This window comes from Lithobates pipiens, unplaced genomic scaffold, assembly GCF_037356315.1.
Source record: "Lithobates pipiens isolate NorthernLeopardFrog02 unplaced genomic scaffold, aLitPip1_a1.2 Scaffold_25, whole genome shotgun sequence".
Classification (NCBI taxonomy): domain Eukaryota; kingdom Metazoa; phylum Chordata; class Amphibia; order Anura; family Ranidae; genus Lithobates; species Lithobates pipiens.
In genome coordinates this window covers 185210397-185231110 of record NW_027507787.1, presented here as the reverse complement: position 1 = coordinate 185231110, position 20714 = coordinate 185210397, and the positions used below count along the sequence as shown (strand labels likewise).

The following is a 20714-nucleotide window of genomic DNA, read 5'->3' as shown; positions in this document are numbered from 1 at the left end:
AAAATAAAAAATAAAATAAAAAAATCAAGGCAGCCTGCCAAGTGTAACAACATGGTGGATAACTATAACCAAAGTAACATTTTTGTTTTTAGATCAAAGGGATGAACTTATCTCTGTAGATGAGGGCAGTTTAACCACTTAAAGACTAAACCTTTTTCTGACACTTGCTGCTTACAAGTTAAAATCAATGTTTAGGCCTCATATATACACACAGAGGCGTTTAGGAGCTTTTTTTTTTTTTTTTTTATACAGCTTAAACGCCTCTCCATGTTGTTCAGTGGACTCATACACACGTTTTTGAGCTGTAAGTGGCATAGGCGTTTTTAAGCTCCAAAAAAAAAACCCCAGGACCAGCGTGTTCTGAGACTCCAGGATTAGAGCTGTAAAAACGCCGGTAAAGGCTGATGAGCATGGTTTATAGGGCTGCAACTAACTATTTTCATAATCGATTAATCTGCCGATTTTATTTTTTTTTTATTTATTTTTTTCCGATTAATCGGATAAAATCATAAAAAAAATAATCTTTTATTTAAAATGACAAAACTGAGTGTTACGCTCAAACTGCATCACAACATAACTATTAAAGTCAATCCCTCATTACTGACAATGCAGTGAGGGGGGCTGGCCCTAAATGGCAAAGAGGACTGGAGGGTGCGAGGGAGTTGGCTAGTTTGGAGACCAAGCGTTAGAGGGAGTAGGTTGGGAGAGAGTTTGGAAGAGACATGTGGGAGAGGAACCGGACTAGAGGGGGTTGTGATAGAAAGGGAGTTTGGTTGGACAAAGAACCAGACCCAAAAGGGGGGGGGGGGGGAGTGGGCTGTGGCAAGGGAGCGGACCAAAGTGGGCCAGAGGGACTGTACCGGACCAGGAACACTGATGGGGCACTATTCCCCCGCCCCCACGGAACAGCAATGATGGGGTACTTGTCCTCCCATAAATACCAAGATGAAAGCTTTGCAAAGTTCACTATTTTAAGCTAGCTGCTACCTTATTGCAGGGGAGGAGAGAGGCTGATGTGCCTGGTCACATGAGAGCCACTAAGAGAGGTATACAGCGGCGCCGGCCTTTTACACAGAGGATTGTAACACTCTGACGGATGCAGGACTGAAAGGCAGGGAAGATGGTGCATGCCGTTGGCAGACCAGCTAATCGATAATGAAAATCGTTGACTGATTTTCATTATCGATCGTTTCAGTCCTGATGGTTTAATGCTGTATACAGGTGTTATGCCTCATCGGGCGTTTCTCTGCCTCTATTCAAAATCGATGGTTCCCTAAGGGAGCCCATTGATTTGAAGTCGAATCATGCTGATCCGACTTGTGTGCTGAGGATCTTGAAGGGGAATCCCCACCAAAATGAAGGAAAAAAAAATGGTGTGGGACTCAGGGCCCAGGACGATACCAGACCCTTGGTCTGGATTATATGGGGAACCCCAAAGATCTATACCAGATTATCTGAGCACGCAGGCCAGGAAAGGAAGGGGGATGAGCACGTGTCCCCTCCTGGACCATACCAGTCCACATGCCCTCAGTGACAGTGGGTGCTTTGGGGCAGGGGGCCCTGTGCCCACCCCCCCCGGCGTAGCACCTTGTCCCAATATTGAGGAGGACAAGGGCCTCTTCACTTGTCCTGGCCGGTGGTTGTTGGGGTCTTCGCACGCGGACTTGTCAGAATCTGTATGCCCCCTTTAACAAGGCGGAGCCCCCAGGTACCAGGCCCCCCCATCCTAGGTGAATGTGTAATGGGCTACCCATTCACCCAGAAAGTGTCCAATGAAAACACTTTTTAAAGTAATTTTATTAAATCAGCTCCAGCATCTCTTCCAATTTCTTCTCCCTCTATTCTTCCGATGTTGACGGGATCTCCCGGTGTAATTCTGGGTCTGCCGTGTGCCATGACTTATATTGGCATGGGGTGGGGACACCCGCTGATGTCCTAAGGCCCTGACCCTTGTGATGTCACAAGGGGCGGGCTTCCAGGTGACATCAGTGGGTGGCCTCGCCCCATGCAAGTATAAGTCACGTTACACAGCGGACCCAGCGTTACACTGGGAGATCGAGTCAACGTTGGAAGAACAGAGGGAGACGAGTGATCTTGAGGGCATGTGTATGATTCGAGGGGGGGGGGGGGGGCGCACTCGCTGAGATTCGCAGTGGGGGGGGGGTGGAGGATTCCTCTGCTGGCCGGTTACTGGCCTGGCGTGAATATGGTGGTGGTGGTGGTGGTGGGGGGGCATAGGCCTCGTTCCTCCAACTTTGGGCTGACTGTTTGAAAGTATCTTTCTTATTGGTCTTTTGTGGATGGTCCACGTGCAAAAATTTGTTGGTGTGCGGAAATTCATTACACGGTACTGTTCGCGTGCGCGCAAAGTCATCTTATTTAAGCTGAGTGGCTGACATGCAGCACTTCCAGGGGACAGCTGTGGGACCTAGCAGTTAATTCCTCCTTACCCGGATTACGTGAGTCACCAGGTGTCGGATGGCAAGCTAAAGAGCTCAGCAGGATTGTTGCATAGTGGCAGGGCGAGCCCTATTGAAGGGTCTCCCTTCTGGGGTAAAATACTAAACCCAGGTACTCATTTTGTGGGTTGCAATATCTTCAAAAAACAGAAGCAGGGCTAACACTAAAGGGAAGGGCACACCTATGTCAGCAGTAGCTCTTGAGGAGCCTAGCCATAACCCTAGTGTTGTATCTCCTGAGACACAAGAGGCTTCCGGGCAATCTGAGCCTCTGCGCCTGTCTGGCATTGTGCCTACAGTTAACGCTGCTTTATCGCCAGGTATGAACTGTCCTCGGCCTTAGTTGGGTTAGAGCACAGGATGGCTGGCATGATTGCCTCCATCCCGCAGGGTGGCAAGCGTGACAGATTCCCCCCGAACCTCTTAATTTGGAGAAAGAATGGGTTGAGGATTTGGAAGAGCCAAATGCCAAGGGTTTTGTGTGTGTGTGTGTGTGTGTGTGTGTGTGTGTGTGGCTGCAACTAACGATTTTCATATTCGTTTGGTCGATTATCGGTTAATAATCTTAAAAAAAAAAAAGTGTGTATAATTTTAATATGTAAAGTTTTTAAGAAAAGGCAATTTTATTCTTAAATATCTCTATGCAGTGGCAAATATAAATAACCAACTATATGGTTAGGGAGGTAAATATCTAATCCACTCTGAGAATAACAGACAGAAGAGATACTAATAGAGGAGATACTGTATAAGAGGAGAGAGATGCTGTATATACTATTAAAGGGTGAATGTGGTAAATGTCGTCAGACTCAGATCCAGTTTGTTTTATTTAATTTATAAAAGTCTTCCTTCAAAGTCAATTTAAGCGTTCAATTTTCTAATTGTTAGTGGGGTCAAATTGACGTTCATTTTTCAACCACATCGACTGCAAAATTTGGAAATCGAAAATTATGCTCAATTGCATTCCAGGCCTTTACAAAAAGACATCTTGTCAGCTTGGAACAGGAGACCACAAGCCCTAGATTGCCCCATGTCCTTATCTCCCTGGACACGCTTAAGCCTAATCTGGTGGTTGCAGGATTGGAACCTGCAAAGGGAAGATCCTTCCTCCCGTTGTCTTGGAGAGTACTGACCCCAGATGCCAGTCTCTCTCTCAGGCTGGGGCGTGACCCTAGAGGGACTTGCAGCTCAGGGGAGATGGTCGAGGGCAGAGCCTGCCCATCAACATCCTGGAGTTACAGGCCGAACATCTGGCCCTACAGTCCTGGTCACTGGAACTTTAAGTCTGACAACGCCACTGCAGTGGCCTATATCAACCACAAAGGTTGCTACCAGAAGCTGTTCAACTCAGGAGGTGAACCCCGTATTAACCTGGGCAGAGGGACATGTGCCGGTTCTATTGGCGGTCCATACCCAGGGAGTAGAGAATTGGAAGGCAGATTATCTCAGCCACCAGATCTGCCCAGGGGAATGGACCCTACATCTGAACGTGTTTCAGGAAATCCGCCAGTGTTGGGGGTGGCCAGAGGGTCGATCTATTGGTATCCAGGTACAACACCCAGCTACAGCAGTTTGTGTCCCGAACAAGAGATTCCCTGGCAATTGGAGGAGATGCTGTAGTACAGTGGTCATCAACCCGGTCCTCAGGGCCCACTAACAGGCCAAGTTTGCAAGATAACAAATACATCACAGGTGATATCATTTGCTGCTCAGTGATTGCAGTATTATAGTCTGCATCTCTCCAAGGTAATACATAAAACCTGGCCCGTTAGTGGGCCCTGAGGACAGGGTTGATGACCACTGCTCTAGTAGTTTGTATGGAACCAGTTTTTCTTGGTTTACACTTTCCCCCCAATCCCTTTCCTTCCACATTTGTTGCGCAGGATTCAGAGGGGGTTCCAGTCATCTTGGTGGCACTAGCCTGGCCCAGAAGGCCCTGGTTCCCAGAGATGGTGAGATTGGCAATAGACTGGCCATGGATGCTTTCGCGCCACCTCGATCTACTGTCTCAAGGTCCTGTATGCCACTCCAATTTTACAGTCTCTAAATTTGTCAGCATGGCTATTTGAAACCAGGATTTTAAAGAGTTGTGGCATCTTGGGACCGGTGTGGTCTACCCTAGTGAATGTCAGAAAAACAGTCACTAAGATGATCTATGATAAGGTCTGGAAGACTTATATTGCTTGGTGTGAAGCCGGAAAATGGCTTCCTTGGAAATGCGTGATTGGGAGAGTTCTTTTCTACAGTCGGCAGGTTTTGAGTACAATCGGGGGTCAGATTTTGGCCTTGTTTAGTGTTCTTCCAAAGGTCCTTAGCCTCCCATTCACTGATCCGAACCTTTATGCAGGGGTTAACTTGTTTGCTTTCCTCCATTAGGTCACCTATGCATGCTTGGTACTGTCTGTGTTACAGAAACAACCGTTTGAGCCCCTCAAGGAAATTGCCTTTTTTTTTCTCTCAGCCTCCTTTGATGGAAGAGAAACGACTTCACTCCTTGAATGTAGTGCGAGCAGTCAATTTGTCTGGATCTGCGGATCAGACTCCTTTTTTTGTTTTACCAGAAGGACCCTAGAAGAAGGCAGATTCCAAAGCTTCCATTGCCAATTAGGTCTGCCAGTTAGAAATGTAGGGCTCCTCCCTTTAGGGTGAGAGCTCATTCTACCAGGGGTTTAAGAACCTCCCTGGGCTTTTTGCCATCGGGTATCTGGATCAGATTTCTAAGGCTGCTACCTGGTCTTCAGTGCATACATTCACCATTTTAGCAAGTGGATGTTCGCGCAGGCGAGGATTCAGCTTATGGTTATTGCGGGCTGCCGTATAGGTCTGATGGCTATTGTTTTTACAAGGTGTCTCCCTCCCCTCAAGGCTATTGCTCTGGGACATCCCAGTAAGGAAGAGCCTCACTCTGTGTCCCGTGACGTTTGATAAAGAAAAGTTTTTTTTTTTTTCATCATACTTGACTGTAAAATCCTTTTTTTTTTTTTTTTTCTTTTTTTTTTTCTCTTTGAGTACACCATGAGACACAAAGGTCCCCCCCCCCCCCCATTTTTTTTTTTTGAGGATTAAGTGCTTGCTACAAAACTGAAGTACTTATTGTATGGGAGGGGTTATATAGGGGATCACGTCCTCTCTAAAGACATTGCTCTACCAGTGTCCATTCCCCTGGAGATGAAGTATAACTCAGTAAGTAAGGAATAGCCTCATGCTATGTCCCGTGTTGTACTAAAAAAGGTAAGTATGACTAAAAAAAAAAATCAATTAGAACCTAGTGCACTCTGGATGTGGTTGCAGCTGTTGGGGCTGCCTTGCAGCCTAGGAGGGTGGGAGACCAGTGTAAGTTCACCTTACAAATTTTCTTAAAGGTGAATTTACATGTAAAAGTACCTGTCTGACCCAGTTCTTTCTAAAATCTGCCTGTCTTCTACTGTATGCCAAGAAATTGATTTTACTTTCAAGTCAAAGTCCCATTCTTGCTGTACCTGCTGAAAATGTTCTTAACCTGAAAAGTTAAAGGAGTTGAGTTGTAAAGTCAGATGTAGTTTTTTTTTTTTTTATCTCAATGCATTAAGATGAAAAACCTACTGTGTATAGCAGCTGCCTCAGCACCCCCACAGTTGCCTACCTGAGCGCCTTCTCTCTCTCTCCAGTGATGTCCATGAGCCCCACAGCCATCCAGTACACTACTCCTGATTGGCTGAGACAGAGCAGTGGTGTTATTGGCTCCCATGGCTGTCAAAGTCAGTGAATTGGTAGAGAGGGGGCTAGGGCGGGGCTCTGTCTGGTTACACAGAGCTCTTACTTGGGTGGACCCTGATAGCAAGCTGCTGGCTGAGGGGCACTCAGGAGGGTCTGGGACCAGAGAAGAGGAGTATCCGGGCTGCTCTTTTCAAAACCAACTGCACAGAGGATGTAAACAAGCCTTTACGCTTTAAAGCTAGTTCCGTGATCACATGTAGAGAATGTTGAGCTGCCATATATTACCCTTTTAGTTTCTCCTGGCTTAGACACCTAGATACAAACTTAGTTTCATATATAGACCTACTGAGCTCTGAACAGCTGAGTATTATGTTTTTGTTGTTGATCTTTTTTTTTTTTTTCTTCTTTTCTTTGCAGGGACCAATTCATTCATTGACATTTACTCCAAACGGAAAATTTCTGGCTAGTGGGGGCACAGATGGCAGAGTCTTGCTTTGGGATATTGGCCACGGTTTGATGGTTGGAGATTTAAAGGGTCACACTAACACAATCTATGCACTTAAGTTTAGCCGAGATGGAGAGATTTTAGCATCAGGTATGTTTGCAGAGTATTACAAAGTGGATTATTTTCTTTTTAGTATAGAGACAGCTGTAGCACGGGGAGGAAAAAAGTATTTTATACTTTAGTTGCAACTCTCTACTCAGACAGCGGATGCTGTGGCTGTCTGAATACAATAGCCAAGAAAAAGTGGGGTTTTTGCCTTGATTCTTTTATTGAACCTGAGCTTTGGTTGAATTTGATTGAATGTTGGCAGCTCTAACACCCCCCCCCCCCCCCCCCCCCCAAAAAGGGAAGTTATATCTAGTGCCAAAGAAAGAATCCCCCTTCATAAGGGCTTGGGTGAAAGATGGGAAAAGCTTTCCTAAGTTCTCTAAATCCTCATGGAAAGTTTTCTGTCAAATAAGGAGCATTATTTGTTGAAGTAGACATTTGTTGTTGCTTTCTTCAACATATTATTTTGATACTCATGTAGAATTTTAAAGTGTAAGTTCACTTTTGGCATTTTGTTTCAACCTTTATAGAGCCCATAAGTGCATGCCACTGTCTCATTGTAAATTGCTGTTTCCCTTTTACATATGTAGTTGGAGGTGCATGTTGGGTCACAGAAACTGCTGCCCTCTTAATCTTGCAGTTAACCACCCAGGCTTGATGCATGCTACAAGTGTGTGCCCCCTCCTCTGTCAGGGGTTGCTTTCCCATATTCTGACTGTGTAGGGGTAGTGGCTAAGGTCAGTAGCTATATAGGGTTTCCTACTATAAAGGATTTGAACTAGTAGGCACTGCATAACATTGTAGATGGTTCAGGATAGGAGCAGAACTACTTTACTATCAACTTTGACGTAGTGTGTGTGTGTAGCAACCTCTACTTATGGATGTTATTCTTTTTTCCATTAAAATTTTGTTATTTTCTATTTAGGATCTATGGATAATACTATCTGTTTATGGGATGCAATAAAAGCATTTGAAGACCTAGAAACTGATGACTTTACAACCTCTGCAGGACATATAAACTTCAATGAAAATTCTCAAGAGCTTCTCCTAGGCTCCTATATGACAAAATCTACTCCTGTTATCCATCTTCATTTTACACGCCGAAACCTCCTTCTGGCTGCTGGAGCTTTTAGCCCACAATGAACAATTGCACTTTCTAGCTGATGCAAAAGAAATTCTTCCGTCTGACTCTTGACTGTCCAATCCAGGGCTGAGACTAAGTTATGCAATGTTACCAAATAGGATTTTGATGTCAATTTTATTGCAAGACTCTTGCATTCTCCACACTGCCTTGTTTCAGTCCTAACCTGACAAGCAAGAGGCGTTGTATACAAATTCAAACTGGTGCTGTGCGCATTTGACAGTTGTTTTGAGCACTGAGTGCTTGTATTTATGTAACTAACAGGTAATACTTCAGCATTTGTCCATGCAATTTCAGAAGAGTTATAGATACTGTATCAGTGTGATGGTGAAAATATTTGTTAGTGGATTCTCTTCCATTCTAGCAGTGCTAATGAATGGGATCTAATGCTGAAAGTAATAATCCATTAAACCTTAAATACTAGTTGTTCATTTGGGCTAAAGCTGCCCCCCTGTAAATGATTTATGGCAGTAACAGGTATGCTTGTTGTGCACACTGTATTAATATATGTAGCCTCAGGTACATACGGCACTGTAATCTCATGGGATGGGGACTTGCTGTCCTGTTACGGAACAAAATATGGATTGGCTGAGACAGGCCGATGGCAATACAAGAAGGAAGCCCTGTATTAAATCAGAATACAAAGCTTCCCATGAATGACTGAACTCTATCTGGTGCTTGTTAGTCCCTATCCTACTGATTCAACATTGTGTTATACTGTATGTAGCAGAGGCCACATAGCTGGTCCAAATGAACATTAATCCTGGAGTAAGGCTTTAAGTAACCTGGCAGTGCAGCTTAGAGGTTGATGGCTCCCTGCTTTTTTTTTTTTTTTTGTCCTGCCTTCCACATATTTACTATGGGGAACAGATTGCATGAGGTGAGTAGCCACAATTCACATCCTTTTGAGTTTGGTATAGAAACCAGCTTGGTTCTAGCCCAGTGATGGCGAACCTTGACACTCCAGATGTTTTGGAACTACATTTCCCATGATGCTCATGCACTCTGCAGTGTAGTGGAGCATCATGGGAAATGTAGTTCCAAAACATCTGGGGTGCCAAGGTTTGCCATCACTGTTCTAGCCTATTGCATGTAGCTTTAGCTATCCTCAAACATCGATAATTCCTAGCTTCTTGTAAGGACCAGTGGAAGAGGGCCAATAATTGAATAGGTAGCTTTGAGAGCATTCATGTTTGTTCCTATATACAAGCTGATGCTGGCTTTCAGAGCCTAAAAGGATACGTTAACTTTTTACGCATGTTTAGTTTGTAATATGCACCTGCTGCCAGTGCTATCTTCTGTTATATCTTCTCCCAAGACCCACTGTTACTTTCTGTAAATAGCACAGCTTTATCCACACTGCCATGTCATTCAACCACAGATTGCTATGACTTAAAGAACTACAGGTACCGGTTTCTACTGCAGCCCCTCTACATATAGTTTGAATGTGCTGTTGTGAGCATGCTGCTCACCATGCTTATAGTTAATTCTTCCTCTAGCTTTGTAACAAAGCCTAGTGGAAGATATGGCAGAAACGTGACATTTCACTTATGATAGTCATTGCACTGCAGGCTCCAGTTAAAAAGAGAATGCACATTTTGTTACTTTAGCAAAGGTTAAGTTGAAAGTCTATTTGCCTCCATTAAGCCTAAATTCCATTTGTACTGGAGCCCAAGCTTCCTTAACACTTGTGTAGAGCTTTTACCTCTGGTTAAGTTGGCACTCTGGGATCTATTTCTAAAGCCCTAAATTTGATTTTCACTGTTGGTGAATTAATTGCTGTTTCAATGCATGCTGCTGGAAGATTCACCTGCAATGAATTTGATGACTGTCAGATTTACCGCTTTATAAGTTTGTCCTTTAAAGTGTTACTTCCTGTCATAATCATGGTTTATTTAAAGATCACAGACCTCTGTATAGCATAGATATACATATTTAAAAACAAAAATGTAGCTACTCCAAAACAAAAGGTGTCTGTTCTGTTAGTTGATAGATTTAGGCTCATTTTAGAAGCTGCTGGCACCTTCCTCTGCAGTTGTGTAGAATGATTTCAAGAAGAAACCAGAGCTTTGCACCTTTTTTTTTTTTAATGTACAGTTCCCTTAGGTTGCAATTCTCTCTGTACTCCTTTTGCCAGACAACCTTTAATGTGAATCAGACTGCTCAGGAATTCATATTTTGCATGTTCTAATTATCTTAAATTGCACCAATTTTTATAATGCTATCTGTCCACAAACACTTCGATTTAAAAGTTAAGCCTTGTGTGATTTCTGTATTTTAATATTCCATTATGCATTTAGAATATAATTTCCAGCTTTTTCATAAAAGTGAAGGAGTAATCACGAGTTTTAAACCTGTAGCACAGACTGCTTTCACACTGGGGCGGTATTCAGGCGTTACAGCGCTAAAAATAGCGCCTGAAAAAAAAAAACAGCCCCTTTCCCTCCAGTGTGAAAGCCGGAGGGCTTTCACACTGGAGCGATGCGCTGGCAGGACGGTGAAAAAAAAAGTCCTGCTAGCCGCATCTTTGGAGCGGTGTATTCACCGCTCCTACCCATTGAAATCAATGGGACACTGCGGCAATACCGCCGCTACAACGGCGCTTTGCGGGTGGGTTTAACCCTTTTTCGGCTGCTAGCGGGGGTTAAAACCACCCCGCTAGCGCCCGCAGACCACCGCTAAAAATAGCGGCGCTTTACCGCCGACGCCGCTCCCGCCCCAGTGTGAAAGCAGCCTAAAGGAGAAGTGCTTTTTGCCCTAACCCACATCGGCAGTGTTGGTTTACATTATGACCATCTACCCTGTTTCTGTTCTCAAGACAGCCTCTAGATACAGAGCGGGCTGTAATGCGCAGGCGCAGCCAGGACAGTAAGACTTGCAGAGATGAATGTAAACAAACACTGGAGGCAACAGCTGTCGGATGGGAGTACATATGCATCTGTGGACAAGGTGCACTCATCCTGTAATACAGCAGGTGCATGTTAATTCTAGCCTCTATTCACTATTTTGCGTTTTCCACTGTGTCCATGAATAAATCCAGTTTTGTTCTACCTCGAAGTGGAAGTATAGCTTGAACTGGGTCATAAGAATGCTGGAGCAATAAACAGATGTTAGCCTTCTATAGAAAACACACAGAAATTTTTCTGAAACGTAATGTTTATTTAATCATATACCTCCAAACTGTTGAACGTGAACAGCATGACAGAATGTCAATGCCTCCTTTTGTACAGTTTTTTTTAACTTTACATTTTGTAAATAAAGATAATACACATGTACTTTTTTTTAACATGATAAAATGAATGTTTGAGAAGGGATCAGCCTGACTGTTGTTGCTTCAAGCCTTGGACCCTGTAGGTGACAAATTTACATGTCAGAATGTACATGACAGACATTAATACAAGAGACAAATGATTAGTCAACCCATATGATGCAGAACCATTGCCATTTGACCAGTTAATACACTTTTGGTCTGAACAAAGATGGTGCTTAACTAGTGACTCTACCCTTGGCTCAATACAGAACACTTGTTAGCTATTCCAATAAAATAAAAAATCTGAAGATTACATAAAAATCCCAAACCAATATAGAGATTTTCTGAAAGCAGACACTCTAGAGCAGGTTTTCCCTAAACCTTTTTCGGTCAAGACACCCTTTAAAATCCTGCATAATCTTGGAGGCACCCCATTTCAAAATAAACTGTTTTACACAAAGGTGTATTTTGCTTTATTGATTAGTATTTCAATGTTTCTCTTGCTCACTCAACTAATGTGACACCCCCCAGTGCTGACAGAGGGTCAAATAAGGATGCTGTGCATACGACAGACATATACCGATCAATAACATTATTAGTGGTTAGGACACCTGAGACAAGAAGGTTGGAATGGTGCACAATAAAAGCCTCCGGCTTTATGTAACTAAAAGGGAGGTGTGATCCACTCATTGGCTTGTATACACTTTTTGGGCAATCTCTAGGTATTGTTCCAAGGCACCCTGGCTGAAAGTAAAGGGAAAAAAAAAGCTGCTCTAGAGAATAAAAATACTGGTAGTTCCAATTTTTAGATACAGAATATTAAAGCAGCTGTATAGTCAAAATTAACTTTTACCTACAGGTAAGCCTATAGTAATATCCCCTAAACCAATGATCTAGTGGCAGGTCACCTAGGGGGAGATTTACTAAAACTGGTGCAGCTGTTCATGGTAGCCAATCAGCTTCTTTAAAGAGGGATTCCGCCCAAAAAAAAAAAAAAAAATATTAAAAGCCAGCAGCTATAAATACTACAGCTGCTGACTTTTAATAAATGGACACTCACCTGTCCCGGGTTCCAGCGATGCCGGCAGCCGAGGCCGATCGACCGCTCGGGCCTCGGCTGCTGCCGCCATTCGAGGTGAGGGAATCAGGAAGTAAAGCGAATCGGCTTCACTTCCCGGTTCCCTACTGCGCATGCGCGAGCCGCGCAATAGGAGATCTCCGCGCTGTCACTGGGACCCGTGTGTGTCCCAGCAGACAGCGCGGCAGGGCAGGAAATGGCGTAGACTCCCGTGGGAGTCTATGCCCGGAAGTGGGTGAAAATACCTGTCTTTGACAGGTATCTCCACCCCCCCTCCCCCCTGAAAAGGTGTCAATTGTGACACCGGAGGGGGGGGTTCCGATCAGCGGAGGTTCCACTTTAGGGTGGAATCCCGCGTTAAGCTTTGGCAATAGAACCTGGAAGTCAATTAGTTTCTCTGCAGAGTTGCACCAGATTTTGTACCCTCCCAATTTAGTAAGCCTGATGTCACTGGCTGCATATATAGTAAATACCCCCTAAACGGCACACGTTTAGGAGATATTTACACTACCTATAGATAAGCCTTACTTATATGTAAAAGTCAGAGATGGTTGTTTACTCCCACTTTAAGTAAAGATCTTAAGAAAAGGATTGCATCAATACCTTCCTCCCTCATACAAAAATTGCCAATTGTTTTTTTATAAATTTGGAAACATCTTTATTTTCTACATGATCATGCAGCTCCCTCATCACGGTAAGGGTCCCATATAAAAAGAGCTTCTCCTGCTGCTTCCTGTCATATCTATATCCCTAGAGGCAGTAATCTCCACCCACAATCCTGCAATGTTTCTCTGCTAAAAAATGACAACGTTCCAGATCACAGTTTTTACAAGTGAAGATCTGCCACCTCATGAGTGAGGTTCAGTGGCAAGATTATGGATGAAAAAGCCAGCTCACCAAGATGGGGATCTATCCATCAGCACAGAGACATTACAACGTGAGGAAATCTGAATCGGTGAGCTGCCAAATATATTTAGCTATCAAAAAGGTTACATATTTGTATTGTAAGGCTCAAAGCCTCCTTTAATGGGAGTGCTGTCACATTAAAGACTATATGTGTAGAAACAGAACGAAACTCTGGATAGCCGCACTCCGGATTGTGTAAAAATTAGATGCCTTTATTTCTTCAAAATGCAAGTGCAAAACTCAGTTGAACAAAACATCACAGCAAAAAGGGAACAAAAAAGGATTTTTGAATAAGATTGCTAACGAGTTTCACGCTACAAACAGCGCTTACTCATAGTTAAAGACTATACTAGCAGGCTTTTAACAGATTTCAAAGTGACAGCTAACGCTTACATTGTAATCTGTGCTTGTAAGGCTTCATGAAAATGGCTAGACCCTAGCTCTACACATGCACAGCTCTTATACAAGAAGTCGTCCATGTGAACAAGTTCTAATGTGCTACTATAACCTCAATTTATTTAATTATTATTATTTTTTTTTTTTTAAACATGACATACTTACTGGCTCTGCAATGGTATTACACAGAGCAACCCTGATCCTCCTCTTCCCGGGTCCCAACTGGTGCTCTGGGCTCCCTCCCCCTCCTGAGTACCCCCATAGCATGCCCGAGCCCCACTGGCTGCAAATGACAGCAGCGGGGGGCCTATGGTGGAGAAAGCAGAGAGCCGGGACAGCATCTGCTTTTTGTTCAGACTTTACAAACCACACTAGATTACAAAAGTTATTGAGACACCTGCCTTTACATGAACTTAAACGACACCCTAGTCTTATGTCCCGTACACACTATCCGAAAAGTTTTTTTCCCGGTATGCCAGTTGCATGGTGAACATGAAGCGTCTACTGAAGGTTACGAAAATCGAATGATCTGGAATCGTACAAGAATTTTATCGATGGCTTTAAAAGCAGTATTTTTTCACACTATTTTCAGCTCGTGTGTATGGGCCATTAGTCCCTAGGGTTCAATATTGAGTTGGCCCACCCTTTGCAGCTATAACAGCTTCAACTCTTCTGGGAAGAATGTAATGTGGGAAAGTTTGTGAGGTCAGGCACTGAAGTGGTTGAGTAGGCCTGCTCGCAGTCTCCACTCCAATTCATCCCAAAGGTGTTCTATCGTGTTGAGGTCAGGACTCTGTACAGGCCAGTCAAGTTCCTCCACCCCAAATTTGCTCATCCATGTCTTTATGGACTTGTTGGAACAGGAAGGGCCACCCCCAAACTGTTCCCACAAAGTTGGGAGCATGAAGTTGTTTTAGTATACTGATGCATTAAGAGTAGTGATGCACCGAAATTTCGGCCGCCGAAACATATCGGCCGAAAATGCCCTTTTCGGCAATTTGCCGAAAGAGAAAAACGGCCGATAATGGAGCCGAAAATGGGGCGTGGCCTGGGCTCTGCCCCCCGCACCTGGTGATGCCCATCATAGCGCAGGAGAGCCACCTCCGCCGCCTTTTTGATAACAGCGCCGGGAACATCACAGCTTTCATTTCAATTGCTGTGTGTTCCCGGCCGTGCACCGTCACACGCAGCCCCTCCCCCTTGTCCGGGCACTTAGATAGATCATCCGCAGGATTGGACGGATGATCTGTCTATCAAAGTGCCCGGACAAGGGGGAGGGGCTGCGTGTGACAGCGCACGGCCGGGAACACACAGCAATTGAAATGAAAGCTGTGATGTTCCCGACGCTGTTATCAAACAGGCGGCGGAGGCGGCTCTCTTCCCTGTGCACAGGCTGGCTGCAAAATGGCACACAGGCTGCAATGGGGACACACTGGCTGCAATGGGGGATGCCTCCTGTACCGTGTCCCCAGTCTCTGACCATCTCCTGTACCGTGTCCCCAGTCTCTGACCATCTCCTGTACCGTGTCCCCAGTCTCTGACCATCTCCTGTACCGTGTCCCCAGTCTCTGACCATCTCCTGTACCGTGTCCCCAGTCTCTGACCATCTCCTGTACCGTGTCCCCAGTCTCTGACCATCTCCTGTACCGTGTCCCCAGTCTCTGACCATCTCCTGTACCGTGTCCCCAGTCTCTGACCATCTCCTGTACCGTGTCCCCAGTCTCTGACCATCTCCTGTACCGTGCCCCCAGTCTCTGACCATCTCCTGTACTGTGCCCCCAGTCTCTGACCATCTCCTGTACCGTGTCCCCAGTCTCTGACCATCTCCTGTACCGTGTCCCCAGTCTCTGACCATCTCCTGTACCGTGTCCCCAGTCTCTGACCATCTCCTGTACCGTGTCCCCAGTCTCTGACCATCTCCTGTACCGTGTCCCCAGTCTCTGACCATCTCCTGTACCGTGTCCCCAGTCTCTGACCATCTCCTGTACCGTGTCCCCAGTCTCTGACCATCTCCTGTACCGTGCCCCCAGTCTCTGACCATCTCCTGTACCGTGCCCCCAGTCTCTGACCATCTCCTGTACCGTGCCCCCAGTCTCTGACCATCTCCTGTACCGTGCCCCCAGTCTCTGACCACCTCCTGTACCGTGCCCCCAGTCTCTGACCACCTCCTGTACCGTGCCCCCAGTCTCTGACCACCTCCTGTACCGTGCCCCCAGTCTCTGACCACCTCCTGTACCGTGCCCCCAGTCTCTGACCACCTCCTGTACCGTGCCCCCAGTCTCTGACCACCTCCTGTACCATGCATGCAGTCTGACCACCTCCTGTACCATGCATGCAGTCTGACCACCTCCTGTACCATGCATGCAGTCTGACCACCTCCTGTACCATGTCCCCAGTCTCTGACCACCTCCTGTATAAAAATATTTTTTTAAAAACAGTCATTTTCGGTATCGGTGCTGTTTCGGTATCGGTTTCGGTTTTCGGCCTAGTGTATTTTTCATTTTCGGTATCGGTTTCGGCACCAAAAAACCCATTCGGTGCATCCCCTTTACTGGAAGTAAGGAGCCAAGCCCAACCCCTGAAAACACCACCACATTGTAATCCCTGCCCTGCACCAAATGATTTGGACCAACGCACGATGAAAGGTCCATAAAGACATGGATGAGCGAGTTTGGGTTGGAGGAATATGACTGGCCTGCACAAGTTCAAGGAGCAAGATTACATGACCTATCAAAGTCACACAACTCTCCGCTGTATTGTAAATAATTGTAAGACCCCTTTCACACTGAGGTTTTTTTCAGGTGCTTTAGCGCTAAAAATAGTGGCCGAAAACAACCTCCCATTCATCTGAATGTGTTCTCTCACACTGGGGTGGTGTGCTTGCAGGACAGCAGAAAAAGTCCTGCAAGTAGCATCTTTGGGGCATGTTTGGAGCGCTATAAATAGTGCTTCAAAAATGCCCCTGACCATTGAAATGAATGTGCAGGGCCTCCAAAGCGCCACAAAACAGGTCTTTTGACGGGGGTTTTTTTTTTTTTTTCGGGTCCCTTTGTGACGAGACCTTAAAAATAGCATCCGAAAAGCGCCACAAAAAATGACCGGCACTTTAGCAGCACTTCAGTGTAAAAGGAGTCTTACTGCTGCATTGGCAGAGAGCGCTCCATGTACTACCACTGACTCCACTAAATGTAGGGAAGGTTAACAGAAATCAAACAGGAATTCTGTTGGTTCTAAATAGGTCCCTAGAAGACCTCATGGGAGAAGAGCAGGGGGTAGCAATTGTGTTTAAATGTGCTCTTCCTTTAAATGCAAGCTAGGGGCTGCCATTACTCCTATTGACACAATATACATACTACAGAATAGATTTGCTACATGCAAAAAACAAATGGTCTAGATTGCAGACAGCCATGTCATATTTGATGAATTTGCTGTGCTGCCTATGCAAATGTAGATCAGAGAACTTGGATATTTAGAACGTCATTATTAGCACAAAATATCTGCAGTATTGGAACTCAATTATAAAATGAGAATTCACAGCATTGCTTATTTTTCTGTATTGACTAGTTGCAATGGGTAGCATACCCTTCAGTCCCTTCCATATACCTGTAGAAGGCTAAAAGGAAACCAAGAACAAACCACAACACATTCTATCCAAGACGCTTACCTCTAATGCTCTGTTACTGCCTTTTGCTTCTTAGGTTTTAATGTAAAGAAAAGGACGATTGCAGCTATGGACCCATATGTGGCTAATACACACTGAAAGAAAAAGAAAATATAAAATAAGATGGAGTCATGAGCTTTCAGGTCCATTTCTGTTTTTTATTTTCTACTTACATTCCGCCTTCCAAGCATAGTGTAGGAATTGAAGTATTTCTTTATGCCGGTGAATTGGTAGTTTCCTGAATCATGTCCTCCTGCCATGTTCTAGTCCCTAGAAAGGAAAGAACACAGCTCACAGAAAAATGCATGTAAACTAATACAATAAGTACTAGAATATCGCTCACCAATCATTAAATGAGATGGCTGCATTGGTTTCCTCACTTTAAGATCCCCCCCCCCCTTTGTTCTCACCTGGTGATCTGACCAGTAACACCTCCTGTATTAGAGTGCCCCCCCCCCCCCCCATTCTGGATGAAGGAGCACAGGAGGCACCTTTGGACAGCAGCATTGTCAGTCTTGAGGCAAATGTTAGTAGATAAATACACTAAACAAACTGAAACCGCACTCCAGCTCACATTTTATATTCAGTTACAGTCTGTGTTTTACACTTTTATTTATCAGATACTCAGCATCCCCAAGTAGCCATCACGCCTACCATGTTCCAGCAGTGGACCATCTCTTCACGTCGATGCATCGCATCCAATGCAATGCTATGGACCCTGCATTGGTTTTGATGACATCAGCACCCTAAACCACTGGAGTGTGGGGGGAGAAGACACTGCAGGGGGCAATCATCCATTTACATCCACCCACATCCGTGTTCCGGCCATTTCAAAGCAGACCTTCACCCCTTTTCCAAACATTGCTTCATTCCAACCCTTCTGCCATTCTGCAGAAGTATAAACACATTTTTTTTTTCTATTAAAAAATAAAATAAAAATATGTCCTACCCCACACCTCCCATGCACATCACTCGCCTTAGGCGAATGACACACACACTGCTAGCTGTGCCTCCTGGGATATGCACATCACATAATCAGTCTGAAATGTGCACATACCACCTTTAAACAGAATAAGGCGGTGTCCTTTTCCATTTAGACAGATTTGAATGGACGTCGTCTGTGACAGAACTGATGATCCTCTAACTGTTCACATCACTGTGCTGCATTTAAACACGTCCCACATGCTGCATCTTTAGTGCTCCTTTTCAAAAACATATAATAAGATAAGAGGAACTGAATTTCTTCTCTTGAGAAGGAGATTACGGGGGGGGGGGGGGGGGGGATATGATCAACATGTGGTCCATATAGTGAACTTGGTGTTGGGTTATTCACTTTATGGTCAACACTGAGGACAAGGGGGCACTCTTTACATCTGGCGGAATAGAGATGTCATCTCCAAATACGGAAAGGTTTCTACACAGTAAGAGCTGTGAAAATGTGGAATAGACTCCCTGCACAGGTGGTTCTGGCCAGCTCAGTAGATTGCTTTTAGAAAGGCCTGGATTCGTTCCTAAGGGCACCCAACATAACTGGGTACTGACATTTATAGGTAAAGTTGATCGAGGGAAAATCTGATTGCTCTTGGGGGTGAGGAAGGATTTTTTTTCCCCTGCTGTAGCAAATTGGTTCACGCTTTGCCGGGTTTTTGCCTTCCTCTGGATCAACTGTGGGTATAGGATTGGGTATATGGACCTGCTGGATATTTTTTTTAATTTATTTTTATGGTTGAACTAGATGGACTTGTGTCTTTTCAACCTGACTATGTAACTATGACAGACTTACCTGAATATGAAGCCCTGTCACCGCTGAAGGCGCCTCAATCTTCCCCCAGCCCTCAGTGATACAAGTGGCCGAGCCGGCAATGACGTCACTGTTTATGGCACTGATATGCCGTTCCTTCAGAGTGCATGTGCAGCTATATCTAAAAGCAAGTATCTACTAAACAGTGCACGTTTAGGAGATACTTACAGTATCTATAGGCAAGACTTAAAGAGGGAATCCACCTAAAACAAAATTATTAAAAGCTAGCATCTACAAATACTGCAGCTGCTGACTTTTAATAAATGGACACTTACCTTTCCTGGAGTCCAGCGATGTCGGCAGCTGAAGCCGAGCAATAGCTCAGCTCTCGGCTGCTGCCGGCACCATTCTCAGTGAGGGAATCAGGAAGTGAAACGTTGACTTCCTAGTTCCCTACTGCACATGCGCGAGTCGTACAGTGCAAAGAGAATGGTCCGTGCTGTCTCTGGGGCCCATGTGTGTCTCAGCAGACAGCACGGCGAGACAGGAAGAGGCATAGACTCCAGAGGGAGACTATGCCTTGAAGTGGGTGCAAATACCTGTCTTAGGCAGGTATCTGCACCCCCCCCGAAAGATGTCAAATGTGACACCGGAGGGGGGGGGGTGTGAGGGTTCTGAAAAGCAGGAGGTTCCATTTTTGTGTGAACCTCCACTTTAAGTGGGGCACACACTAAAAGAAATTCAGGTGAACGATCTGATTTTCCTCGTTTCACAGCAAATCAGAACCGATGAACAAAAATTCACACAGTCTTTTCCCAATTCTTCTTGTATGAAAGTCGTACAAAAACGGTATGGTCTGTTCCCGTATGAGAAAAAATGTTGGAGTTCGTCTCTTCGGGAATTTTCATACAAAACGTTGGAATTGGCACTATACAAAAATTCTTTGGACAAAAATGTTCAATTGATTTTCTTATAGTGTGTACGAGCCTTTATTATAGGTCTACCTATAGGTGGGGGGGGGGGGGGAATAAAAAATAAAATCGCCCTTGGGAGTTTGCTGGCACTTGAACACAATGCACTGTGTGTTTTAATAAGGCATACCAGTATAGGCAGGCCCTTAGCCCTCGCTCACACAAGCCAAGGTACTCCGTACCCCGTGGAGGACTGCTTTAAGCCAGCTTCGGGGTGACTAGGTAATACAGGGGTGTCTTTAAAGCCACTGCATCCCAACAAACAAAAAAAAAAAAGGGATGCCCAGCACCGGGATGCATACAACACCTAGTCACCTCCATGCTGGTATAACACAACCCTGCTCAGGGCAAGGATTACATCTCTGTGTGTGAATGAAGCCTCACAGATGAAGGAGCAGCAGCAGCCTGATGGGGTCATCTCTCTGCTCTCTCCACCTGTTAGTGTTCATGGTGGGGGACTGAAGCCGCTATGGGGATGAGTGCTGACTCCGACCTCTACAGGGATCAGAACTGAAGGTTTCTCTTGCATGGACTGTCTCCCTGGAGGTCAGCTTGGTGAAATGCTGGGAAGGCCCACTTGGTGAATTCAGAATGTCAGCCTTCTAGAGGAAAAGAGGGCGACTACACTTACCGGGGACTGTCCAGCCTGCCCATAGCTGAGGCCTCCCCCACACCCAGCCCCGTCCATCCAGCTACTCACTTCTCTCTGCACAACGATATGAACCGTGCCCTTCACCGACCACTACTGCGTCCGCTGTCCCTGGCTTCCCTTCTTTCAAGAGTTAACTGCCTCTCATTGGCTACCCTAGCTGCCTGTCATACCGTTCTGGACTATTATTGGCTGAAACCCTTGCCACACTATCCG

General features: G+C 45.2%; 2 protein-coding genes across 2 annotated transcripts in view; one reads left to right on the top strand and one right to left on the bottom strand.

Annotated features, from left to right (window-relative positions):
* Nucleotides 1-11556, top strand: part of TAF5 (TATA-box binding protein associated factor 5) — a 26622-nt gene extending 15066 nt beyond the window's left edge. The window contains exons 10-11 of the mRNA XM_077455275.1: nucleotides 6570-6747; nucleotides 7631-11556. Of these exons, the coding sequence (XP_077311401.1) occupies nucleotides 6570-6747; nucleotides 7631-7848 (396 nt within the window). The 3' untranslated portion in view covers nucleotides 7849-11556. The remainder of the gene's footprint in view (nucleotides 1-6569; nucleotides 6748-7630) is intronic.
* Nucleotides 10985-20714, bottom strand: ATP5MK (ATP synthase membrane subunit k). The gene is made up of 4 exons (XM_077455278.1): nucleotides 20550-20714; nucleotides 17311-17407; nucleotides 17141-17232; nucleotides 10985-11194 (listed from the first exon to the last, which is right to left on the bottom strand). Exons 2-3 carry the CDS (start codon nucleotides 17395-17397, stop codon nucleotides 17143-17145), a joined length of 177 nt encoding a protein of 58 aa, XP_077311404.1. The 5' UTR covers nucleotides 17398-17407; nucleotides 20550-20714; the 3' UTR covers nucleotides 10985-11194; nucleotides 17141-17142.